General features: G+C 39.3%; 1 protein-coding gene across 4 annotated transcripts in view; it reads right to left on the bottom strand.

Annotated features, from left to right (window-relative positions):
- Nucleotides 1–25,173, bottom strand: part of FOCAD (focadhesin) — a 96,980-nt gene extending 71,807 nt beyond the window's left edge. The window contains exons 1-9 of one of the 4 annotated variants that reach the window (XM_027722357.2): nucleotides 25,080–25,173; nucleotides 21,978–22,066; nucleotides 18,954–19,028; nucleotides 17,171–17,325; nucleotides 10,305–10,409; nucleotides 6,229–6,330; nucleotides 3,282–3,486; nucleotides 828–1,034; nucleotides 307–394 (exon numbers count right to left, since the gene is read on the bottom strand). In XM_027722357.2, the coding sequence (XP_027578158.1) occupies nucleotides 307–394; nucleotides 828–1,034; nucleotides 3,282–3,486; nucleotides 6,229–6,330; nucleotides 10,305–10,409; nucleotides 17,171–17,325; nucleotides 18,954–19,028; nucleotides 21,978–22,034 (994 nt within the window). In that variant the 5' untranslated portion in view covers nucleotides 22,035–22,066; nucleotides 25,080–25,173. Of the gene's footprint in view, nucleotides 1–306; nucleotides 395–827; nucleotides 1,035–3,281; nucleotides 3,487–6,228; nucleotides 6,331–10,304; nucleotides 10,410–17,170; nucleotides 17,326–18,953; nucleotides 19,029–21,977; nucleotides 22,067–22,489; nucleotides 24,730–25,079 lie in introns of those variants that run through there. The other 3 variants (XM_039388793.1, XM_039388792.1, XM_039388791.1) reach the window with 3 other exon arrangements.
- Between the last annotated feature and the right edge of the window lie 2,277 nt (nucleotides 25,174–27,450).

Below are 27,450 nucleotides of genomic sequence, written 5' to 3' on the forward strand. Positions count from 1 at the left end.
ACCATTCAGGATGCATGAACCTCAGCTGAGAATATCCTGTTGTTGATTCAAAAATTAAACATATAAGCTCCAAGACAAGGAGGACCTTAAAAAACAGTCATATCCATGGGAAAAGTCACTGTTGCAGGAAGAATTATCTTTATGTCATTACTTTTTAAATTCAGGAAAAATTCTATTTATTAAGAAAAAAAACATTTCACCATCCAGTCCAACTCCAGGAGAATGCAGTGTTTATTTTCATAAACATGAAGAAGGAAAGACACAGTTTTAAGAGTGTGGATTCCTATTTCACAAGAAGAGCATTACCTAGACTCAAGACAGGCTTTTGCTGACTTTCTGGTGTTTGCAGCAGTAGAAGCGCTAGCCCAATTATACACTGGTTGACTGGAAATACCTATGAGGAAAAAAAAAGGCACTGTTTCAGTGTCATTAAACAGTGCAAATAGGCAACTATCAGAACAGTGAAAGGAGTATCTTCATGAATTCCACTGAGTGCACATGCAGTGACAGAGCAATCAATGAAGAATATGAACAGTACAAAAACAGTATTTTAACTAAATAATTACAACATTTTAATTTGTTACTTTGTTCAAACCATTTTAGCTCAGTTTAAACCAATTCCTAAACTAAAAGATTAACTGATATATACAGAATCAATTGAGTTTTCACCTTCTGAAGATCTTCAATCAAGAAGTAAAATTAGAAGCTTTTGAAACAACACTGATTGCCTGCAGATGAATGCCACGTATGAATGTCTGTACTGTCTTAAATATGAGATTCTTCAGATTTAATAAAACTATTTTATTTTTTTCCCCATATACTCTTACCTCTTTTAAGAGCTCAAAGTTGTCCTCTATTAAGGAGACCAAAGATGAGCATTCTCCGGTCACATCTAAACACACTTCACAGAAGCATAACAATTGCACACAAAACTCAGATAACTGAACTTTCCAAAACACAGGATAGCGTAGTAGGCTGAGGAATAGCTCTTGCAGATAAAACAAGGCTTCTGTAACTTGCAGTAAGTCTTTAAGCTGTAGAGAGGTGGTTAAAACAAAACAAAGTCAAAACACATGATGATTTAGTTCCCCTTCCATATATACACAGAATTTAGAATTAATTCTTTTAGCTCTGCTATGTTTCCATTGCAAATAGTACAAAATCTTCACAGAAACTCATTTATGGACTAAACTATGGAATCCCTCATCCAATTCCCTAAAAAAAATAAAATTTATGTACTGCTATTTAATATTTTTAAGTAAAATGAGAAACGTGAAAGAATACAAAGATTTCATGGTAGCTGATGAGAAAAATCCCTTTTTACTCAAAACCAATAGCAATTCATTCAGTCCTCAAGATTCTTGCAACAACATAAAAAAATAAAGTGTCTGACGATTTCATAGAGCAGGTAAATATTCTTATAACAGAATAATAATATAATAAATATAACAGAAACATCTGGCTCTAGCATATTTCCTCTATAATGTAACCAAGATTTTAAGACATGTTTCAAAAGAGAAAGGCAGGTTTTACCTGCTTATAAAGCACCATGCAAGCTACTTACTACAAAAATTAAAAGCTGAAGTGCAATACCCAAAGCATTAAGTATCTCCATACTTGAAAGCCAACTAAAGATGTTTCAAGAAGCAGGTTGCCTCTAAGTCCCCATGTGTTAGACGACAGTTCTTGAAAATTCTAGTTCCAGACAAACTGTTCCAACCCAAACTCTGGAGCCAGCATTAAGCATAACATCTTGATTTTTATTCCCTTTTTGTTCTATAAATAATCTGTTCTAATCTTAAGCCTCATGGCCACTGAATTTATAATCTGAAAAGTCTGCAGGTGAAGAGATGTACTTCTGACAGCTTGGTTTATACTGTCAGACAAAATGACAAAGTGTTTCAACATTTATGCTACACATAAAGGATTAAATTAGGCTAAGCTAAAAGGAAAGAGAAGAAGAACCTGAAGTTCAGAGAAAGAAGGGGAAGGAACTGACAGATTATAAAACAGTCCATCAAACAGGCTTCTTGAAGGAATACTTTCCTTTCTGTTGTGAAAGTTGTATCTCAGGCAAGACAAAAAGTGTTCAAGCTTAATACGAGTTGAAAAATATGCAACTGATTTCTAATTTTAAAAAAAAAGTGCCAATGTGCATGGAGGAAAGAAAGGCTCATAACTGATTTTTTATAAGTCTTCTTCAATGCCATTTTATGGTTAAATGTTACCAAGTCTGAAGCTAGGTCATACATTCAAGACACAATGTTATACTGAAGCTCAGGTAGAATCAAGACAAAATCAGAAATGTCTCTATGATTAGAAAAGGTCAGCATGTACCTGTCATCACAAAGAATTGACCTGAGCCAAGACAAACATGTATGACACAAGTTATAGTTTTACCAAAGGACTGAGAAAAGTAGCTATGAGTACAAAGAAGACTTTACTAGTAAAATGCCTCGCAAGAAAGATGATACCAAATATCCTCGAAACAAGCCAACTTATCTTTACCTTACTTATATTAACAAACCCTCTCTCCATGCCAATAAGGCCATAGCACCTCATGTTTGACTGAATACATCTGAAACTAAAGATGTCGTCCTAATATCATAAGAGGAAGGAAAAGGTACATAGGTACAAAAAAGCATAATTGATGTCACATTAAAGCATGAGGCAAAGCTGAGCTATTAAGCTTAACCGACATCCTAGGTCCATAACCAAAGTGGACATAAAGATTAAAATTCCTAGCTCCTAGCATGTACTGCTGCGCAACTTAAAAACACATTCATAAGCTTCAGCATATTCCAAAAAGATTAAATTTTGTCAGATCCAGTAATCCCTCTCTCACAAAGAGAAAAGAATACAAAGAGAAAAGAATATCTAGAAGTACTTAAATCATACTTGTCATACAGTTTGTTTCATTTTAATATTATCCATTTAAAGTTAAAAATCGCATGTTTCTGACAATTAACCTACCATTTAACAACATTTTCTCATTACTGTCTTTCTAAGTTTACTATATGTTTACTGAGGAAATTAGTTGTAAATAAGTATGGTAAACATGTTTCTCAATTTCCATCCTATCAGATGTATCAGATTTGAACAATTAAAGTTTTATCTTCTACCAGAAAGAGACAGTTTGTTAGCCTTTTGTACTATCAACAAATCAGGTCCACAGAAAATGGAAGAGAACGCTGTATTTGTACACTTGCAAGATAATAATGTTACTATCATTGCTCTGATATCATATATTTGTAAAAGGCGGGGTCAGGCAACAACTGTACCTGAAGGTGTGGAATCAAATCACACAGAAGCTGAAGAATCTCACATTCCAGCATGGAAGGTGTGTCTTCATGCTTTAGCCCACGAGGCTGAAGTAAGATCTTAAGTAAACCCGTTCGCAGTTCAGCATATTCCCGTAACTGAGATGGTTCACAATACAGGTATCTTAGAAATGGAGCCATTATGCCAACACATGAACTCTCTGCCCTGCAGTTCAAGGAATAAGTTTGCCATTACTGCTTTCTACTGAAAGCTTAACAAGCAACAAGGAAAACCCAAGCAATGTGACATTACCTGCAAAAATTTACAGGATGCAATTAAGACAAAGGTGTTAAGAACAGAATCACTAAATCTCACAAAAAAATTTGGTCTTATTTGGACACAGTATTGTTTTAAGACCTTATACAGGAACCATACCATGAAGTGCAATATTGAAAAGACCTGATATTTAAGCATGACTACTACTCAACAGGTATTTGCAGGTTATCACACTCTAAATTTTATTTTTTCCTCCATCAAGATTCAAGAAAGTGTCTTTCCTTGCTGTATGTTTTGACAGACTAATGGGCCATTCTGAAGTAGCATTTGGACAAGACTATTCAGAAGTATCTTTTTAAAACACATAAAACATATATTCATTAAAAAGATGTCATCCATTACTTATCAGTTTTTGCAAAATGATCTTAAATTTTTTACTGGGAAGCCACCTCAGTTGTTCCTGTTTCATGTAATTTTTTTATCACAGAACAAATCTTTTGGCTTGACAATATTACGAATACAAGCTGTCCTTGTAATTTTTAAAACAATCAAATAAAGCTCATGGTCAATACATTAACAAATCTAGAATCAAAGAATCATTTAGGCTCAAGTCCAACCACTAACACAGCACTCCCAAGCCCACCACTAAACCATGCCCCCAAGTGTCATGTCTACATGCCTTTTGAATACTTACAGAGATAGTGACTCTACTACTTCCTTGGGCAGCCTGTTATGATTCTTGACGAAATTTTTCCTAAGAGCCAATCTAAACCTCTCTTGGCACAACATGAGGCTGTTTACTCTCATCCTGTTACTTGTTACCTGGGAGAAGAGACTGACCCCTACCTGGCTACAATTTCCTTTCAGGCAGTTGTAGAGTGTGAAAAGGTCCCCCCTCAGTCTCCTCCAGGCTAAACAATCCCAGCTCCCTCAGTCACTCCTCACAGGACTTGGACTCAAGACCCTTCACCAGCTTCACTGCCCTTCTATGGACACGATCCAGAGCTTTAATGTCTTTCCTGTAGTGATAAAGGGTCCAAAAACTGAACAAGGGATTTGAGATGCAATTTCAGCAGTGCCAAGTACAGGGGAATGATCCCTTCCCTGCTCCTGCTGGTCAAACTACTGCTGATACAAGCCAGGATGCCATTGGCCTTCTTGGCCACCTGGGCACACTGCTGGCTCATGCTCAGCCGCTGTCAACCAGGACCCCAAGGTCCTTTTCCTCTAGGTAACCTTCCAACCACTCTGCCCCCAGCCTGTAGCTCTGCCTGGGGTTGTTGTGATCCAAAGACAAGACCTGGCACTCGGCCTTGTTGAACCTCATATAATTGGTCTTGGCCCATGGATCCAGCCTGTCCAGATCCCTCTGCAGAGTCTTCCTGCAAATCAACAAGGAAGCAAAAGTCCGTTTTAAACAACATTCAGTCTTGATGCAAAGCTGTAGGAAGAACTCAGTAACTGGTCTACATCAACATATGTGGAGCTTGTTTATGTCATGCTTAGGGACACTGTTTAGTGGTGTGCTGGATAGCATTAGGTTAATGGTTGGAGTTGATGTTCTTAATGGTCTTTCTCAACCTAAATGATATATTCTCAGTCTAACACTTTATCCACAGAAACCTTGAACAAAGAGCAACAAAGGAAATTTAAAATATTTTCCTTTTCAGTAAAAACAACTCCTTTTAATTCAAAAGAAGCCACTAGCAAAAAAATCCACACTTCATTCCATCATTCATACATCTGATGAGACTCTTCATGAGTCCCATCCATTTAGTAGCTGAGTGAAAGAACAAATGTGCTAAGTGCAGTTTCAAAAATACTCTGATCAATTAAATTGACTGTGTAGTTTTTGCTCGAAAGTCTTACTGTTGATCAAGTAGTCTAGGCCCACTAGAAATTTAAGAAATTAATAAATTTATTTCTTTACTCATAGCAACAGAATACGGAAGCCAATCTCTCTGCACTATTACTCTGTTATTAGTCTTCCAGAAAACAGAAGAGGGATACTTTTATCTGAAAAGCACAGATATAGGTGTAAAATCACTGAAAACATTTAGCTTTAAGGCTGCTACAGCATTTGTTATTTTATCCTGAAGCTCTATTGGGCAAGTTCCTTCAAGTTAAGCACGAAGAAATGTTGAAATAGTTGGCATTTGGGTATTTGTTCATTGCTACAGATGTTTTATAATAAGACTGTGGTGTGATTTTTTCTACTTTTTTTAATTAAGAAGCATACACTGTTTTTCAAGACCTCTTCTTTTACCATGAGACGTAATCATCTGCACTTTTCCGTCATCATCCCATCACTTTGTATAGATGAGTCACAGCTGCACTGTATTAATTTTTTTTGACTTAGCAGTCAAAATTGACAAAGCTAATAAGCAAAATTGCTTATTTTAAAAAAGGTAACTCCAAAGGTGCTATCAGTTTTGCACCAATTATTCTATATCCATAAAAACTTTATCTACAGTTAATAAAAAGCTATAAAAATGATTTTGATGGATTATGCTAGTAATTAATTATTTATGCAATTATTTTAAACATTGAAATGGTGTAATTAAATTTTACAATTATCTTTCACAAAAGACAGAATTCTTACAGCTCGTTGCAGCTGCCTTCAAAAAAACAGTTACAATTATATGATTCAGTTATCTACATTTGCTACTTTTTAATTATTCATTCATTTACCTCTCTGGACACTGATGGAAAAATAATGTTATCTGCTGTAGTAGAATTGGCCAGCAGTCAGATCTGTTTTCAAGGACAGTGATTAACGGATGGGGAATGCTCCTGAAACACAAGACATAACATTTTTATCTCTAATGCAGAAAGGAAGTATGCAAAACTTGCTATGTTCAAAATAAGTGCAGCTGTAGATAACAGACAATTTAACCTCCTGGTTTTACCAACTCCCGGTACCAGCTTTGCTAAGACTGCTACACTGTCAAGAGAGTATATTTTCTCAGAACTTCTGGAAACAAGATTGAAACAGAATATCTCTATTTGAAAAAGTATTGGTCTCATTCTTTGTTTTTAAATTAAATAAAATCTAAGGATCACTGTTCAAGCCTGATTTGAGTAATTGGTAGCAGCACTAGGCTGTAGTACTGAGCTCCAAGCAATATCCACAGAAAAATCTGAACCACTTGTCACACATCATCTGTCCAGTCTTCCAAGCACAGGTACAAGCCTTCAGCACCTACCTACTGTACTTCCTTCCAAACTATAAATATTTTACTGAAGTTACAGTCTTTTATAATCTGTGTACAAAGACTAGAAAAGCTAAGGCTATTGCTTCATTTCAGCTTTCCAAGATGACAGAATGCAAGAAGCAGAAAACCATGCCAGGACCTTGAAAGTGAATAGCCCTTGTAAAGACATATAGGGTTATAGCAGCTGCTTATTTCAATACCTTTGTCACATTTTAAAAATTAATTACCTTTCCTAATCAGAAGAATATGTCTTCAGTCATCACTTAAATGCTTCTATGACACTGAAGGCAGTGGAACCTTCCTAAAGTCAGCACATGCGACACATCAAGTCCAAAATGAAAATGGCTTACCACAGAGGAAAAAAAGCAAGCCTTTTTGGACAGATTTTGAGTGTTCTGAAACTACTATAACTGCACCAAACTGGATGATGAAAGAAACTAGCTAAGCTCCATAGTGAACTAATAATGAAACACCAAAATGTGCAGCCTAAAAAAGGTGCATCTGATAATGCTAATAGCAGTAGGAAAAATGAGGTTTGTAGATGAGATTTATTGTCAACACTAACTTAGGAATTGCCAGAACAGCACTGTAAGACACACATCTTTAAATGACATTACAGTGCTACTACCCTAAATTATTGCCAGTGGGTTCAGGATAAAGCAAAACGTACAACCAGACACAGCAGTTATCCACTCATTATATGTAAGTGGTCAGGGAAACATAAATAAATCATACAAGGTAAATCTTGTATGAGAGGTAACAGTAAAACACAAATAATTTTTAACTTTTAGGTCATCTCAACTTTTTTGTTACATCTCTGAATACAACAGAGCTCCAATCTGATTCAAAGGACAAATCCAGAGACAGACTGTTTTTCTGTATCAGGAAACAATGTCTGCAGTCAACATACTTTTCTGAGGATGCAGATGTGACCTTGGTCCCTTCAGAATGCTGGGACAGCCTTTTGCTCCATCAAATATGCATTTTTAAAGCATTTTTCTACCTCCTCTGAATTTCGAATTCAGAAAGTTGGCAGCTTTCCAGAATTTTAAAACAATAAAACCATGCATGGTGAATCATTACGAATAATGTAAACTACTAGTTCATTTAAAAAAAAAAAAGTTAAATAGCTTTCACAAAAAATTTATAGCCAAAGTGTACTATAGCTCACCTGCATTAAAAATGCTGACAGGAGCCCCCCCCCCGCCCCCCCCTCGGGTCAAGATAAAAGCAATTTATTAAAGAAAAGCAAAGGCTATGCAAGAAAGCAAAGGAAAAGAAAGCATTGCACTGCAGGCAATGTGCAGCCACTTCCTGTGAAGAAGGGCTTCAGTCTGTGTAGCCATTGCTTTGGAAGATAAACGTCTTAATAATGAATGCACTCTAGGCTCCTTCCTCTTAGCTTTTATTCCTGAGTAGACGTTGTATGGTATGAAAGATCTATCCCTTTGGTCAGTTTGGGTGAGCTGTCCTGGCTGTGTGCCCTCTTGAAGTCTTGACCACCTCTACCTTACTGGCCTTAGAGGGATGGCAATGGGCTGGAGGACAGCACTGCTCAGCAGTAGCCAAAACACTGGTGTGTTATCAATGCTGTTCTGGCTGCAAATACACAGCACTGTGATGGCTGCTACGGAGAAAGCTAACTCTATCCCAGAGAAACATAATAAAACAAACAAAACCAAAACAAACCAACCACACTTAAAAACAACAACAACAAAAAAAACCCAACAACCACAAAATGCCCAAATCTGCAAGACATTATTTTCTTTCATTTCTTTTCAGGAACTGTTCATGATATTATGTCATCATAAGAAGCTGTATTATAAGACAAATTCTATTGTTCAGAATTAAAATTGACCTAGGCCAAATCTACTTATTACCCTGTAATACTAGTGACAATAGCAAACCACTTGAGAACATACTGGAGCTTTTTGATTCTTCATTGATGATTTCCACATGGAATACTTTTGCATTGTTGACAGCATAATACATGAACACTGTAACAGCAGATTACTGTTCGTGAGCTACTGTAAACATTCTTCTATTTCTTAGAAAAAATCAAGTTTTAATGGCATTTGATAGAGCACAACTACCAAAACTGTTACATAACAATGAATGGATAGGGTTTTCTGTACACTAAAACCCAGAAATCAGGTTTCAAAAGCACAAGGCCCTGACCTTACATCAAACAATCTGACATCTCTCTTCATTAAAGCTGACTGCAACCAAAAGGGAAAACAAAAACCGTACTGACTAAGTGTAGGTATGCTGCTTATTTTCCATTGTCTATTACTTTAATTCAAACCATTTTGAATGTTCCAAATTTCACCTTCATTGTATGTTACCAGTACTTTTTCTTTTGGTAGGTGGTTAGGGAAAAAAGCAATTACCTTCCTTCGCTCTACTGGGCAGAGGATATTTCTTTATTCCAGCCACATCCTACTACCTTCTTTTTCACACAAAGCCTGGATTAGGTTGCTTTAACTTAGCTTCTTCTACCAGGAGACTTTAAATATGTTTATTTTACTACTAAAAAGAAATTTTCCAAATGAGTTCCATCTTAGTACCCTTCATTATCTGCCTTTTGAACTAAAACTGCTCTATAAGAGGAGACTCTGTAGGAAGACCCAATATACCTAGAAAAACAAAGGATTTCAGGAATGCAAGCATATCCAGCACTCCAAAGCCCGTTTCACTTTTCTTCACTATTTCATTTTGCTTAATTAACGACATGACTCCTGTCTTTTAAACAATGCATTTTATATCCTTAAGCCATTATAGCTACAGCCTCCTACAGTGATATCTCTTAACTGCATAAAAAGACACTTGAAAAATGTTCATGACATCTACTAAGCTGGAACGTTCTCCAGAAGATATAATAGAGGGTGCTAATGCCAGTACTGACTCATGGTTTCTCAAGAGCTGAATGAAGTCATTAAGATGTTCCCTTCAAAAGTCTGCAATTGCATGACAAGCAGCTCTAGATAAGTAGGTCTAGATGCATCTTTAAGTCACTTATTTTTACATGTATATCATCTTTGCAGCAAAGACATTGAGGAACTTGACTTTGATAATAAGAAAAAGCAGGAAAAACAAATGAGAGGGAAGTAATTCACAGTCTTAAAATACTTATTGTGTTCTTGCATACAGCCTTCATGTTGCCATTGCCACCATAAGTTCGAAAAGCACAATCTTACCCCTGTACTAGAAAACTCCTTAAAACTGTCAGCCAAAAAAATAATCATAGAATCAGAGAATGATTTACATTGGAAGGGACCTCTCAGATCATCTAGTCCAACCCATATGCTCAAGCATAGTCAGCAGGTAGTCAGAAAGCTACCCATTATCACATGCAGTCAGGTTCTGGTATCTCCAAGGATGGAGATTCCACAATCTCTGTGGGCAACTTGTGCCAGCACTTGATTACCTACACCACGTAAACAAAATAGAACACGAAAAAGAAAGACTGAAAGCCAGTATTAACTTTTTTTTTTTCCTGAAAATCAGAAATTAGATATTATCATATCTAAATAAAACTAACGTGACACTAACCTGATTCCATACAGATTCCAAACAGACTCATCTCCATCTTTTCCCAGTTGAATAGCTTGAATTTGTAGTAACTTGCAAATAGTTTTTACTAAACCATGCACATTCCTGTTGACAAAAAGAAATAGCATCATGTATACAGTTACATTAGTTGATTCTTACATAAGAGAGGGAACAAAACACTTGAAGCCTGGAGTTCTTAAGGACTCTTCACATCTGCCTACATAGGTTTGGGCAAGTCGTGCACCCACGTGTCTTTATTTTCCTTTTCACATAATGAACAAAATAGCAGAGAAAATAAGTAATGCATCAATTAAAACTTTTGATGGTTTGCTTCTACCATATATTACAAGTACATTTGCTTTCCCCAGATCAATTCAAACTCATGCATTTAATATGTTAAAACCAGAAAATTAGCGCTTCTCTGAGTGCAAGCATACAGGTAAACATCAAGCAAGCATGGTACACAAATTTCAACAACGCCACTGTCTCAGAAGTGAAATCACATTTCAGAAAAGACACTTGAGACGTCTAGTTTGTGCTGATTTTTGATCTCAGGAGTACAAAACAGATACATAAGTTATTTTATCTCCCTTCTCCTATGTTACTTAATTTACCATTCAGGGAATCTAAAGAAACTTTGAGTTCATGTATCACTATCAAAATGGAATTTTGATAGGTCTTCCCATATTCTCCTGGAAATAGACTAAAGAAATTAACCAAGTCCACCACAAGGTGGTGATAATGCAGTAAAAAGAAGTCTAGAGCTTATCAGAGCTTGGCTGAGCTTACAAAGACAACTTCCAAACTTTTGCTCTCCTCTTCATAATTAAGTGCTTTCCATACTCTTCCAACAAGACCACGCCAGAACCAGCCCAATCCCTTTCTCAAGAAAATAACCTGGATTCTATAATGAAACGCACTTTCACAAGGTGCAAATGTAGAAGCAGAGGAAAAAAAAAGTCATGATTGGTTCTTTGACTTTTCACCCAGAACATGCTATACAATTGCATCATCATCACCTAAAAATTTATTAGATAGCTTACTAGTCATGTTAATAAAACACAATTACTCCTCGCTTTACTTACATAATGAAGAGGAAGAGCTATTAAAATACACAACTATAATAGATCATTACCTGACAAAAAGTTACGTTTATCTCAAAGAACAAGATAAGGGAGGAAAAACAGAATTTGGTGCTGGGCTTTGTTTTTTTTTTTTTTTTCTTTTTTACTGTTTTCCTTTTTTCCCTTCCTATCAGGAAAAAAATCTGAGAAATCTATTTTATCTGTAATTCCACTTCTCCACTAGTGAAAGGAAAACTGCAGGTGAGATGGAAAAAGAAATTACAGAGAATTTACAACCTTCTCATAGGACAAACAAACCATCATCCTAATTTAACACATTAGCAAACTGAGATACAGTAATAGTAACTGTCTGGTCTAGAGTGCAGTATGTTCCATAAACGTCTTCCAAAATTATGAATAGATATACAAACATTTAGGCTTTAAAGCTATACGAAAAATTCCGAACAGATTTAAGCAATTTCTATAAAAGAACAGGAAGCTTCACATGAACACTGTCAAAAGACAGGAGCTTACATAACACAATATCAACACAGATCAACATCAACACAACACTGTGTGGCAACAATATCTAATCACAAAGAAATAGTCTAACTTAATATTTACAAACACTTTACTGAAGATTCAAAAATTGCAAAGGCAAAGGATTTCATCATGGTAGAAACATAACTTAGACACTCTCCCATCATTCGTAAAAGAAAATGGGAACACACAGGCAAATACCACTTTTAACTGTCAAACCTTTTACTACTTTTTTGTAACCACCTGCAGACAAACTCTTTCCTGTGAGCTGGTATGGCACACCAGGGAACACCTAGAGAGTCCCACAGTGGATCTCCCCACCAAGAAATGCTTAGTTTAATATTCTAGATACAGGCAAAGTACTATATTCTCTCTTCTGTGCCTTTCACCCTTTTACCGGCAGTGCTGGAAAACACTGACCCTGATCAAAACTGATAGAACATCCTTCTGTTTTCTCTCTTTCTTCCAGAAGTGGACCAGTTTTAAGATGTGCCTTTAATCTTTAAAATGACTGGCTGTTGTGACACCTGGCTCTCAAAATGATGAAATCTGACAATGCAAGAAAACATTAGGTTTGACAGAACACTGCTTCAAAGCAAAAAACAGGAAGGTATGCTGCAGCCTTCTAAATCCCAGTGTAGTCAATGTAAAACACAGAGGAGGAAGGATATTTTTGGAGGGCAGGGAGAGAACAACCTTTTAGATTTTTCATTGCTAGAAAGAGCCAGTTAAATGGGAATTTGCAAGCATATTTCCCACTTCAACTGGATAACTATGCAGCAAGGGGAGAAAAACGAACCATAAAACAGTAAGAAAACTGTCTTTCTTGTTCTGAAACTCCTGTATTGCTGATCCTAATTCCCAGGCAGGAAGTGGGGAGAGAATGGTTGCTTCAGGCTTTACGCTTATCTCCCGAACACATGCAATACAGTGGGGCACAGTGTATTGCAAGGACTTCCCCCCACCTTCTACAGGTGATAAAAACATTCTGAGAACATATATACACATAGAAATTCTTGGGATTACAATAACCAATTGTTTGACAGGTGGTTTAGAAGACTGACTTGATTATTTATCCTCATTCACTACTGAACACAGGCCACAGAGTTTTATCATCATCATCTACATAGAACGTTGCAAACCAATCTTAAGAACATGTAAAAATGCACATGTATCTATTTACACATGTAAATATACTTCCTCTATACGCAAAAACACACAAATACACACATAAATACAATGTTTTATGGAGTTTAAACTCTTACGGCATCAGAGGAAACTAATACTAAGAGTCAGTCATAGTACAGTGATGTACCACAGAGGTAAGAGTAGGTGTAGTGAGCAGGTAGTGTGAACCACAAAACAAGTCACCTCAAATAAGCATGAGATGTTCATCTCTGACAAAGCAATATGTGCCTCCTAGTGTGCATAATTTGATACACTTGACAAAATATAATCCAGCAGGTACTCTAAGCCACTGCTAAATTCATTGTAACAGAAGGAAGAGGAGCAAGAACACCAGTAGTCTTTCCAATAAAACATACATCGAACTCCATTCAGCACTGAAAGTGCTCAGCGGTTGCAAATGCCTTTCTGTTAGCTGCCACTGGCTGCTAATTCCATATTTATTTTACTTTAGAGACACTGTGCACGCAGCAGTGCAAAGCCACAGAGCAATCTTACATGAAAATATGGCAGGGAATAGGATGACAAACAGCAGGCTACAATTCTAAGCCAAGATAATAAAAAAAGTATCACTACTGAAAAGAACCAACCTGAAATTGTCAGTTTAATCAGCTGCTGAGGCTACAGACATTCTTAAACCCATAGACTTCTGTGGTTAGGCAACATAAACCCTCTGCAATCCATAGTGGATGCAGTTTGAATTGTAGCAGCTTGGGGAAGGAGAGGGTGGCGGTGGGAAAGAAGCAAAAAATACATTAAAGGTTCCTGGATAATTTGCTGGCATACAGTAATTAGTTGTGTGTTGATTTCACACATTAAAAATTTTTTAAAAAATCAAAGAAGGCTGTAGAAATGGGGCAGATCCAAGTCCCTTCAATACATAACTCTGATTTTGTTTTTTAGGTTAACTCAATCCTAAATATCCCACTTTACACTTTTTATTTCCTGAAGTAATGTGCTGGTTTAAAGGTAAACCAGCAGGGGAAATGAACTCAACTCAAAAGAGAGATTATAAGTCAGAAGAACAATTTAATAAAATAATACAATAAGTACAATTTTACAGACAAACAATTGGTTTTAACCCACTAAACCCAAATATATAACCCAGCACCCTGGGGCATGAACAGAGTGGTGTTCTTTGGGTCCCCTGAGTCCAAAGGAAAAGGAAAGGGGAAAACCTGTTGGTGAGAGTGCTGTTGCAGTCCGGTCGAGAGTGATGGTTGCAGTCTGGTTGAAAAGTGGTGGTTGCAGTCCAGTCGAGAGTGGTGGTCTGCAGTCTGGTTGAGAGCACTGATCTGCAGTCTTCCTCTGGATCCCACGAGTGGTTAAAAAGGTCCCAAGACTCCAAGATTATATATCCTCCAGTTCAGGCAGGAATGCTCAGTACCTCCCTCAGGGCGGGGGGTTCCTTAATGGGTGTGAGGACAAGAGCAACTCCTATCTCGCAGGCCTCTTAGTACCCAGTTTATAGCCTGAGGAGTCAGGCTCTATGTGCAGATGGCGTAAATGGTTCATTGATAACAGTTTCTGGGAATTGGCATGGATGGCTATAGAATACACAGTTTTGGGTTACACCCGTCCAGTGATGAACTGGTCTCAGCTGTCCTAACTAGGACAAGTAAAAAGCTGCATTAACATTTCATCTCCTTATAAACTGCTGCTACCGTAACAAACCTTCAGCTTGATGCCTTAAGCCCCTAATGGTTTTTATTTTTCTAATATTTTTAAGTCTTGTAAGTTTTATAAGTAGACTCTAAAAGCAGCATCCCTTACATCCCTTTCCCTGTAGCACCCTTGTTTACACATTCCTTAACCCTCTTACCCCATCTATGCTCCCTATATCACTCCTACCCCCAAATACAATAGAAATGTTTACTCTTTTGTCAAGGCAAGGCCTAGACTGTTTAGAGAACAGCCATATCAGGGCCTGAACATCAAAATGAAGTCAAGAACTGGGTGACTATGTACCCTTTGTGCTCTGATGATGGTGAAGGTGATGAAGTAGGTGGTCCCAAAATACACCCCAGACCCATTTTCAGGGGGTGGACCTGGGGGGTCCAGAGTAAAGGCCACAGGGTGGACACATTTGGGATTGGATGGATGGTATTATAAAATGTAACATCTGGGGCACAGCGGGCGTGCCATGTAACATCTTTTGCCTTGGCATAATAAACCCTTTCCTTATCTCACCCCTAATTAACTGCTCCGGAGATTTTTTTGAAGCACCATAAATCCCACGGCAACAAGCTGAACGGGAATTTCACATTTCCTAGTCTGCAAGCCACAGCTAATCAAACTTTTACTCCATCTTACCCTACAGGACTCAGGTTCTCACAGTCTTAGCACAGGTACTTTTACCTCTTTATTAACAATGCAGACTCCTCCAAACCAAACTAGTAAAGTTTTGTCATTCGGAGGACAGTGGATTGCAGAAATTATCCATATTATAAAAATACATTTACAAAACCTTTTCTAGGGATCCATAGACACCAACTGTAAACACACACAGAATCAGCATCATCACAGTAAAATTCTAGCTGTCAACAAGCAAGTCATAAGGTAAGAAATATTTTTTTAGCGTTTCACTGGTTTACTCAAACTTAAGCTCACCTTGGCTCAGACTGATTATGAGAAACTTTTGGCTAAAACTGATTATGTGAAGGTGAGAAGGGGTGAAGAACATGTCTTGAATAGCATGGTTCTTCCAACCACTATGCTGAATACACCAGCATAATATATGACAGATATAGCACTAAATAGCTGGCTTGGCTAAAAAAACTCTAGCAGTCTAGCAAGAGAATCAGACAGCTTGGTGCAGAAATTCAGCTGGCTAGCAAAAAGCAATTTGACACAGTTGGCAGATTTAAATGGACACATCTTCCTGATCATCATTTGACTTCCCCTTTCTAAATTTTACGTACAGTGTCTTTTCCCCCCACAACGGCATTTGCAGCTTAAAACACCACTGTGAGATGTAAGCACTACATTTGCAGAATGTTGTAGGAAGAAGTAGCTGTAGTGTGTTAGGCAAAGTGATTTCTTCCTCAGCAGACAAGGAAACAAACCACAGCATTCCTAATCTCAACACAAATTCTTAGGGTGACTTTATTTGACCAATTTTAATTAGACAGACTGGTTAGGAAGTTATTTCTCCCCATTCTGGTTTTGGCTGGGGTAGGAGCTGTTATGGGGCTATGTTTTGGATTTGTGATGAACACAATATAGATAATATAGGTTGATAATAAGGATAATGTTTCTGTTACTGCTGAGCAGGGCTTATACAGAGCCAAGGCCTTTTCTGCTTTTTGTACTGCCACACTGGCAAGGAAGTTGGGAAGCTGGGAGGAGATATAGCCAGGACAGACCCAACTGACCATAAACGAGACTATATGGCATCATGCTCAGCATATAAAATCAGGGGAAGAAGGAGGAAGGGGGGTAAGTTTGGAGTGAGGGTGTTTGTCTTCCCAAGAAACTATTGCACGTGATGGGGCCTTGCTCTCCTGGAGATGGCTGAACACTTGCCTGGCCATGGGAAGCAGTGAATTAATTCACAGCTTTTGCTTTCCCTATTAAACCATCTGTATCTCAACCCACAAGTTTCTCTGGCTTTTACCATTCCAATCCTCTCCCCAATCCCACTGGTGGGGGGGTGAGTGATCTGCTGAAAGGGGCTTGATTGCCAGCTGGGTTTAAACCACACCACCCTCCCACATAATGGAAGTTCCTGCCATTTTTTTTCCCCTTCCCAATGACAAAGGCAACAAAACTAGGCAATGCATTGACTTCTGAGGCTCACAGTTCAAAGTTTAGAGCACCAGTATGAACTGCTAACAATTTCAGCTTATACCCATAGGATATTCTGAGTTCTTATGTCAGACCCACACTGTCACACAACCAAGATGAAAGCAACGTGCTTCAGCAGAGTGATAGGGCAATACCAGTCCTTAATGCCACGGTTTATTTGAAGATACTGACACTTACAGAATCTTTTCTCTTCCCCTGTATTTACAAGGGAAAAGTGATGACTGATAACCAGCTGCCAAAAGGATACAAAATTAGACAATCAAATACTACCTTGCTGAGGGAATTAGGTTGAGAGCCCCATGAAGAATGTAGTCGAGCTCAGCATGTTTCTCTGCAACAAGCGCCACCAACCCCTCAGAGCAGGCTGTTCGCAAGGCAACATTCTCACTGCAACACTTCTCCCAAAGCAGGTTCAGAGCAGGGGTCTGAGGGCAAAAGCATGGGACAAAGGCAATAAGAAGGCTTTAATTCATCTCAAATGCACTTTTAAATAAAAACCAGCTCAACAGCTGCTCCTGAAGCCTTAGAGAGCACAAGAGAGGAAGCTGGGATACAGATTCTATTCCTAAGAAAGGTCTTTCCCAGGACAGTTTCCACTTTTCTACTCCCACAGTAGGGTGTAGGACTCACTGTCTCTGAGAAAAAGGCGAGGCAGATGAATTATTCAGCTGTGCCTATGCAGGTAGAATCATAGAATGGTTTGGGTTGAAAAGGACCTTAAAGATCATCTAGTTCCAACCCTTCTGTGATGGGCAGAGATGCCACTCACTATCAGGTTGCTCAGGGCCCCATCCAACCTGACCTTGAACACTTCCAGGGATGGGGCATCCACAGGTAGGCTATCATCAGTTTCCTGATTTAAAAAATCAGGATGCAATTGGAAGCAACTCAGGAACTGGTATGACAAGTTATGTCTACAGCAAGGTGTAGTGCAGACAGCTAAAGGAAGGCTGTCCAAAGATAAGGGCTATCCAAAGTCGACTTTACTCAACATGTGAAGTTCTCTCCATTTGCTAGTAAGCACAAAGATTTGGCAGTATCCATCAAAACTACTGCTTGTTTCCACAGTAAATTTGTATTCACAGACTAGTTTGCTAACTTTATGACTTCCAAATGGAGAGCAAGGAAGGTTTTAAAACAATTGAAAACAGCAAAATGCCCTTGAATAAAAAAGGGAGCCTGCAACGTCTAACCACTGCAATCTCCTACTTCTTAGCATTTTAGAAGGTGTTGCTGTATTTCAGTTCAATACTTTCATGGGGCAGCGGAAGGGGAAGAATCAGCTTGTAGCTCAAAACAGAAAGTGACTGGGGAACGTGGTAACGATCAGGACAGTGGAAGAGCTTCTGTTAGATAAACTACACACTTCCAAAATTCCCTCACACCAAAATTCAACACTTTTCAGGTCTGGGTTTGCTACTTCGTGGGGGCTAAGGAATCAGATTGGGATGAAAAATCTACAAATAATTTTCTATTAATTTCTGGATAAGTAAGCTTTTGGGGAGGAAAAACAGAGAAGCAGAAATGCCAGAATTTCACATGCCTCTCAGTTAACAAGGCATGCACTTAAGTGAGCTTGACTCATTTAAAATGCAAAGTATACCTCTACATCATGCTCTCAAAGAAATACAAGCTCTGCTTAGCTAACATGAAATGTAACACCAACACAGATATGTGAAATGCCATATTTTTGAAATTTTTATAGTGATGTAAACAAATTTCCACCTCAAGTGACAATGTCTCACCATATGGTACTTCACTTGCAGAAACATAACTAAATTAAGCTCTCTTAAACTGAACATAGTTAGATCTTAGTATTCTGCAGCATTAAGACTTCTGCCATTAAGACTTCTAATGGAAGTAAAACTGCTCTTCTGATCCCAGAGATTTATTGTTTCTACCCATACACCCAGACATACATTGATGACTACCTTATCTAACTTCCGGAATTGTGTTAAAATTACACAATGGAGAACATCAAAATGTAGACAAAGCACGTAGAATAGGAATATATGGATGAGAGAGGAGACGCAAGGGAAAGAATGACACAGACCTGGGCAGAAGCCTGTCTGATCTTCTCCGAAGAAACTTTTTCTTTCAGTATTGCAGCAATCAAATGCCCTACCGCCTAAGAGAGAAAAAGAAATAAAAACCACATGCAGATGCGTGAAAAGAAATAAAATAAAATGAAATAAAAATAAATAAAAACCACATGCACGATTTTTAAATTCTCCATTAAGAAGACTTTACAATGCTCTTGCATGTGATCATTTTATTATGATTTGAAATCTTACTGGTATGGAAGCTGAAATATATTTTAGGGTTTAAAATCTCCATAATACTGTTGTCTTGAGGCAGAAAAGAAACAAACTTCCATAGGGCTCCACACAGATCCAAAGGTCTCTTTGAACAGGTACATAGGTACTTAGGAATTGCATGTATTTTAATGCATCAACTTTAATAAACATTTACAGCCCCCCTGCTGTACAGATCCCCATGTACTTAACAGCACTGGTAATTACTACATCCTTTACTACATAGGGAAACAGAATCAAGAGAGGAAGCAGAACACAGCAAATCTAAGCAACTTGTCCAAAGTTTTGTATCACAAGTTTTGCTAAACACTGATCATAAACATACTATCATGCCTTAAGCATTCCGCATATCCAATAGCACAGCTCCTGCCAGAAAAGGTTAATTTCCTTTAAACAAGGCATTTGAGTTAACATTATTCCTCATTAACCTATTCAGTGGCAGAGATCATGAACAAGTTTTAAGTTTTCAAGGTCATCCAGAAAAAAATGCTTCATTTCTAAATAACAGCATAAATTTCTTCATTTGAGATTGAAGATTAAGCTCCTCATTCTATTTTAATACAAGGAATGTCTGATTTCCTCAAACTGCATTTAAAAATCTAAATGTGAACTGAAATACCCTCAAAGGCATCAGGTTGTTTGAACCCAGTGTTTTGTCTTCTGACTCATCTCTAGTGCTTTACTCTGCCTTGTTTCAGAAATTATTGACACTGCTACACAAAAAAAACTTTCTGTGAGAGACAGAAAAAGACATGTTTTCATAGTAAGAGCACAAAAACGTTTCAGTCTATCAATCTGCCCAGAACAGCTGCTGCATCCACTCCTCTCTGGTAAGGACAGATCATTAGTTTTGGCAAAAAACTAGGTCAGCAAGAAAGAAAAAATACTAACATTTCTTTTTTGTTAGTGTATAAAAAGACAGGAACAAATTATTTTAAATATTTTCAGGTTCCTTCTCCTTTCATTATTTACTTCCACCTCATTTAAGTACTAGTTGCTAGCCTGTCATGACAAACAACAGCACTCTGAGATAAGGGCTCATATTTCTGGGAAAGACGGCACTTTGAACATTCGTAGGCTACAAAGATTGTGCTTTTCATAGGTGTGGATATGTACTCTAGCGCATTTTATTTAAAAAGACAGGTTATTATTTGGAAATCTTACCCTTGAGAAATCAGAATGAGAAAATGGGACCAAGTCAGACACCTCTGTTTCTCTGCAGCTATCCCACTGCAAGAGCAACAACGTGTTCTCCAGGCAGATTAGATCTCTTTTAGGGCACTTACCAAGTGAATCTTATATTATTTTTTTCTTTTTCGTGTTTATAAGGAACTTCAGAAATTAATTCACACCCACATCCTTAAAACACTTTCATTACACATGAAAATGGGCTTATCAATAGAAACTGGCTTTTGCAGTGACCTAGCTATACAGGAAAGTAAAAATGCAGATTAGCCTATCTATGCTCAAGTTTCTCACTTTTCTGATCATGTGTAGATTACATGCTCTGCAGAGCAGATATCCTGGTTGGTCCCAGAAACACATCTGTCGTGAAGTTAAATCCTGACCTGATGACAGTTTGAAGATTACAGCATGGTTTTCAGGGGACACAGAATACAAGTGGAAACTATCAAAGCAGAGGACAAAATCAACCAAAGCAGTTGGACAGCATCAGCAGACCTTAATCATGTACAGCTGTAGTGATGAGCCAAGACATTTCAGCAACAGAAGTGTACCACAGGGACATTCTTCAGCACTGAAGAAAAATTAGCTTCTTCCAAGATGCTGAGTCCTACCCATCAAGGCTAGTAATGACGTAAACTCATCTGCAGTATGAGACACTCTGGTAGACCTTAGATGAACTCCAGCTTTCAGGGACATGATTTTCTCTCCTAAATGCCAAGTTGATGACAAACTGATCTCCCTTCAAACTTTACTGTTGTTAAACCAATGCAAACTGAGCTGAAATGAAAAGGCAACAGAGGCACCAGGTTGCATTCATATCAACTTAATCCACCAGTTGAATGACTACATATTTAATCCTGAATTTGAACAGGAAGAAGAAAACAGGGAAGTTAGCAATGAATTTACAGATGAAGAGATAGGTTTTTAACACTGAAATGAGAGATGGCCAAAGCAAGGAAGGTGTATTTTTTGACCAAACTCTATTAATTCTATTATTCCTTCCGGTCCATTAAAAATATTATGATAAACGCTTTTTACACATGAGAATGTCAGGTGAACATGCTCAGAAGCCAACAGATGGATCTGATGATAAAGGGGCTGGTCTTTTGAGCTGTATAAAGTTATTCTTTGATGAGTGACAAGACTGGAGTAGTTCATCAGTTCTCATCACACAGGAAGAAAACAAATCAGTCCTAAAGACAGTTCTATGAAGTATTGTCAAGTACTTCAGCCCCACACATGGCATCTTGTAATTTCTAGCTTCTCTTGAGATCACAGGGTCACCAAAAACCATTTGGTCCTACTCAAACATCCAGTCATGGAAAGTTTCTGATTTTCCTGAAGAGACTCTGTAGTGATGAGAAATTATGCCAATGTTTGGATTACACAGAGAAGGCAATTAGTATTTGTTTGCAGCTTAAGAATACCCTGGGTTTCTGACTCCAGAGAAAACAAAAAAAAGAAAAAGAAGACACACCCCAGAAGTCTCCCTTATTACATTTCACAGTTAGGCAGCAGGCATTGGAACAAATGCTTCCATAGACAACTTCATTTGTTTAATGCTTTTAAAAAATTACCTGTGACTGAACAACTGCATTAGGAAATTCAAATCGCTTCTTGATGTCATCCAGCATTTTGGCTCTGTCATATGACACTAAATTTCACCCTGCAAGAGAGATCAAAAAAATATACTTAGGACTAGGAAAGACAGCATGCTATTTCCCAGAAAAAAAAAAAATTATGTTGTACTTAAAAACAGATGCAAGCACTAAAACATTTTCTTCCCCCTCCAAAGGCTACCGTATCACTTTGCCTTTTGGGCTTAAACCCAGTAAAGGCTGAATACTCACTGATCTTGCACAAAGAATGGGTGATGGACATTTCTTAAAGATGCAGCAAATATACTGTTCCATATGGCACAGCATGTATGTACTCTGAAAGCATTTTAAATACATCTCATTGACTTTAAAATGGGACAGCTCAAGTGGAGTGTCCACTGTCTCTAAAATATGATTTAAAATGCAAAAATTATCCATAATTTTTCCATCATTTCATGCAAAATCAGAAGCGAAACAAACAAAACACTCACCTGGGAGACTGCAAATGGTAATTGTAGTTAGGGGCTGGAACAGTTGACATGAAAACTTTCTCTGTGAGTTAGAATATGCAGGTACCCATAAGCACACAAGAATTTAAACTGAAGAGAAATCAGGACTCTGTTGCACACCAGTGAAACTGATGGCCACAGAAAATATTCAGATATTTCAGTTTACTGTAAACATACCTTCACCCCACCCTAACAGAGCTCTGGGGCAACAGCCTGGGGCACACAGGGCCTGCCAGGGCCCATGGCCATCTCTGCAGAATTGCTCCTCACACAGCCCATCCCCAGTCCATACTGTAAGGGCTGGGCCAAGACACAGTATCTGTCATTGTTGAAATTCCTGAGGGTCCCATCACCCTGTTCCTCTTGTCCATGCCTAGGGCAGACATATATCCTATCTTTGACACACGAACAGGGTGAAAGACAGTGTTGAAAGTCTTGTTCAAATGGAGGTAAATGACACCTACCTTTGCCTGCAAATCCAATTATCATTTATTAAAGGCAATCAGGTTGGTCAGGAATAATTTTTCCTTGGTAAATCCATTACCGTGCTTATTATTCCTAATAAGAATCACTGAATCAGACAGTTTAGGAACAAAGATCTCCAGAGATCTTCTAGTCTAATCCTCTCATCAAAAATGGTCTGATTAGATCATCTTGCTCTATGCCAAATCCAGAGAAGTCTTGAAAACCTACAAGGATGGAAGTGGTGGAGTCACCATCCCTGAAGAAATGACTGGGTGTGGCACTTTGGGCTACTGTTTAGTTGACATAGTGGTGTTTGGTCAAAAGTTGGACTTGATGATCTTGGAGGTCTTTTCCAACCTTAATGATTGCGGGTCCCATCTGACTCAAGGATATGATACACCATCAACCACGCAGGCAAAAAACATCCACCCCAAAGAAGTCACCGAACACATGCACACAGGATAAAGAAAGAAAATACAAGGTATTGGAAAGGGAAAGGAAGCCTGGCTTGTTTTCCCAACATAATCAATGTGAATGATAAGTACCTGTCGAGAGTTGAGCTTGGTTTACTGCAAGGTGTCTACCAAGCTGCTCTATCACCTTCCCTTCTCAACTGGAAAAGGGGAAAAACTATGATGAAAGGCTTGTGTGTGGTGAAAAGGACAGGAATATCCCTCAGAAATTACCATCATAGGCAAAACAGACTCAAGTCAAGGAAATTAATTTTAACAAATGAAGTCTGAGTAGAATGATAAGAAATAAGAACAAATCTAGAAACACATTACCCCTACCCCTCCCTTCCTCCTGGGTCAACTTCACTCACTAACTTCTCTACTTCTTTGCCCTGAATGGAATGGGGTGTCAGGAAATAAGGTGATAGTCGCACTCTTCCCCAGATCCAGCATGGGATCCCTCCCACAGGTCTGCAGTTCTTCATAAGCTGCTGAAGCAGTTTATGTAGGTCCCTTCCACAGGGCACTGTCCTTCAGGAACAAACTGCCCCAGCATGGGTCCCCCAAGGGGTCCCTAGTCTTGCCAGAAAACCTGCTCCAGTGTGGGCTTCTGTCTCCATGGAATCACAAAACCTGCCATGAGCTTGCTCCAGTGAGGGCTCCTCTCCACGAGGTCTCAGCCTCCTTTGGGTGTCCAACTGCTCCAGCATGGGCTACTCTATTGACTGCAGGTGGATACCTGTTTCATCACGGACCTCTATGGGCTGCAAGACACACAACCTACTTTACCATGGTCTTCACCATGGGCTGCAAGGGGAATCTCTGCTCCAGCACCCGGAGCACCTCTTCCCCTCCTTCTGTACCTTGGTGCATATTCTCACTTCTCTCCTTGGCCTGCTGTTATGCAGCAGTTTTTCTCCTTCTTAAACACATTATCCCAGAGGTGCTGCCACCATCACTGGCAGGCTCAGAGGTAGGTCCATCCTGGAGCCGACTGGCAGTGGCTCTGTTGGATACAGGGGAAGCCTCTGGCAGCTTCTCACAAAAGCCACTCCTACAGCCTCCTCTCTATCGAAACCTTGCCATGCAAATCTAATAAACCATCCTGATGATAAGAAGGACAAGCACTGCTAATGCAACTGAACCAGAGAAGGGCTGTTATAGTGTTACACCTTCAGATCTGCTCCATACCAGTTCACCCAAAGTAATTACGTCAAGGTAAGCTAAGCTACACAACAGAATACGATCGCAGGGAGCACTGAGACCACATTTCCCATACATATATTGCCTCTGGCTCATTTTTAAGGACTTTCGATTTGAAATGGTGTTCCTACCAAACCAGCGCAGTGAGCACACCTGCCAACACCCGCCCCTCCCCACCCCCCGCTCCCGTGCGACGTACACGGCACTTCATGGAGCCTTAAAACCACCAGCTTTAAATTAAAACCAAGCCAAATTAAAACAAATAACACCGGCTCACACAGGGCAGCAGCGGTAGCTGCCTTTACTCCGCTGCTGGCCTGACGCAGCTGATCGGTCCCCGCGCCCATGCAGGGGCGGCGGAGCTCCGGCCCTTGCTCCGCGTCCTCCCCCTCCGCCCTACTGGCGGCCCCGGACCGGCAGCACAGCCGCCTCCCGCCGCTCCGGCCCCTCACCTCTGCTCGGCTGAACTCGGCTCAGCCCGGCCCGCGTCGCTGCACGCCCCGCACAGCCCCCGGCACGGCTCCGCCGCACCCCGGCAGGAAGCGGCCGCCCCCCGCGCCCAGGCCGCCTGCGTGGCGGGCAGCGCAGGCGCGGCGGGGCGAGGGAAGCTGCGGGATGAGGAGGAGCGTTTACCTTGTGTCGAAAAAGATGAGGGAATTCATTCACCTAAACAGGAAAGAAAACAAATTTTTATCACCTTCAAAATTACCGCAGAGTGAGTGCCTTCAGCTTCCTAAGTGCTTTGACTGGCAGTCATCGATCAAGCTGCAGAGACATCAGGAAGACCCTGGACACCAAAAATAAATGATGTTCTGGTTGCTGCATGTTATCAGAGAATCAATTAGGTTGGAAAAGATCCCCAAGTCTACACTTTCTCAAAGAGAGAAGAAGAGTTTAAGCTCAGTTCAGATGTATTTTGGTAACTGCTATGTTACCAGGAGGTAACCATGTGGCAGTGACAAAAGAGGCTGTATTTTCAATTAATAGTTATTTTAATGTAAAACATCACTTCTTGAACGTCAAAGTAATAGGCAACTTCTACAAGGCACATTTAACATAAGAATGGCTATCAGTAAGAATATCTTCAGAGAAAAATCACAAATATTTTGAAAGGAATTTGTTTGAAAAGGGTTAGATAATTCTCTACCTCAAGGTTTTCTACCCTGAGTTGGTTTGAGCTGAAAGTAGTGGAATGCTGACAAATAGGAAACAAAAGTAAATGTAGGCAAGTCCATCTAATACTTTTATTCATTTAAAAAGGTAAGGGATATATTGTTTCCAGCTTCACCAACTAAAGCCATAGGCAGTTTATGACATCTGAAGAGTCCTACTCCTGCCTTCATTGAATTGGTGGAAAACCATGCCCTGAAACTTCAAGAGCCACAAAAAGTCCAGAAGTGACTCAGAGATCAAAACTGTATTCTCTTCAGCTGCCTACATATGTACACAAAAAGTGAAAATCAATCACATCCCATGGGTCATGCAGACTGCTTTCTTTATCCATGGTCTCTCAATGGCAACTCTTTGCAAACAGCACATACAAGTATTTGTGAGGTGGCTTTTGACTCAGTACCCTCTGCCCAAGATGGGCTCTCACAGCTCATTGCTGCTGAAGCTGCAGTATCTGAAGATCAGTTAAAAGAACCCATAGGACTTTTCACGGGGGTGTATTTCAGTCCATCTCTAGGTGACCATAGGCAATGACATGAATCCGAAGGCAGTGTCCGGTCTCCTTCCTATTTCATGATCTCTGTTTCGTCTAGGAACATCTCTCTATTGACAGGCTGCTTTGTTATTGACATATTTTGAGATACTTTGGGCCTCATATTCTCTGTTTAGTTCTTGAGACATAGTAGGACATACACTGCTGTCTGAAGTGGCTTGGGCCTGTGCTATGCTGCTTGGTAACCTAAGTGATAGGTAGACCCAGAACCCGTTGAGTTAGTCTGTGAATTCACTAAATCTTAAATCTGTTTAGAAATTTTTGATGGTGTTTTATAAAAAAATATTGATGGCTATATATTTGAATAGTTAGGAGATCATCATTATTCACTCAGGCTAAAGAAATAAAAGCTGAATGGAGAGGAGAGAGCCTGTACTATAAACCAGGTCATTTTTTTGCCATTCTAGTTTTCCTTGGAAACATAAACAAAAAGGCTTCTGACAGACATGAATGTCTTTATGGTTTTGAGATCTTCACATGCACGGAATACAGGGCATTTGTTGTGGGAATTTTACTGTGGTTGCCCCCTCACATTAAGTTTGACTCAGTGAAAAAGTTACACAGCCAAGTATTTTTCCAATAGTGGAGGGTGAGAATACAGTGACTGCATTCTGTACCAGGGAGTGGGGGGGCGAGGTGGCAGAAAGAGGCAGTGTGGGGGCTTTCTGAGTCTCGGTAAGAATGTCTCAGCAGCAGATGTCTTAATAAAATAGCTGATACAACAGCAAGAGGAATGTAGATAGCAAATAAGACTTGTGTCCCTTCAGATAGTGGGAATTCTGCATTCAGGACCCCAGATGTATTTTCCCATGGCATACTGCGCTGATCCCATATGTGGAAAGAGGTTCCTCCTTTTTCAGTTGTTGTAGCTACTACTGAACTTTCTTATAAGAAAACTCTGTTCATAAGGGATGTTTGTATGAGAATTCGTGCAGGACTTTCGATACAGGCAAGGCCAGGGAGATGATGTAATCGCCAGTGGTGAGTGGGAGCTGCCTGCAGGCTCCTCAGTTAAAACATGCTGGATGAGTTTGTCCAAGGGACTTGTGCATCATAACACAGGCTTGAAGGCCATGCTGGACATGCAACACAGCACAGTG

Source organism: Pipra filicauda, unplaced genomic scaffold (genome assembly GCF_003945595.2).
Source record: "Pipra filicauda isolate LSUMZ 115617 unplaced genomic scaffold, ASM394559v2 scaffold68_size4259465_pilon, whole genome shotgun sequence".
Taxonomy (NCBI): Eukaryota; Metazoa; Chordata; class Aves; order Passeriformes; family Pipridae; genus Pipra; species Pipra filicauda.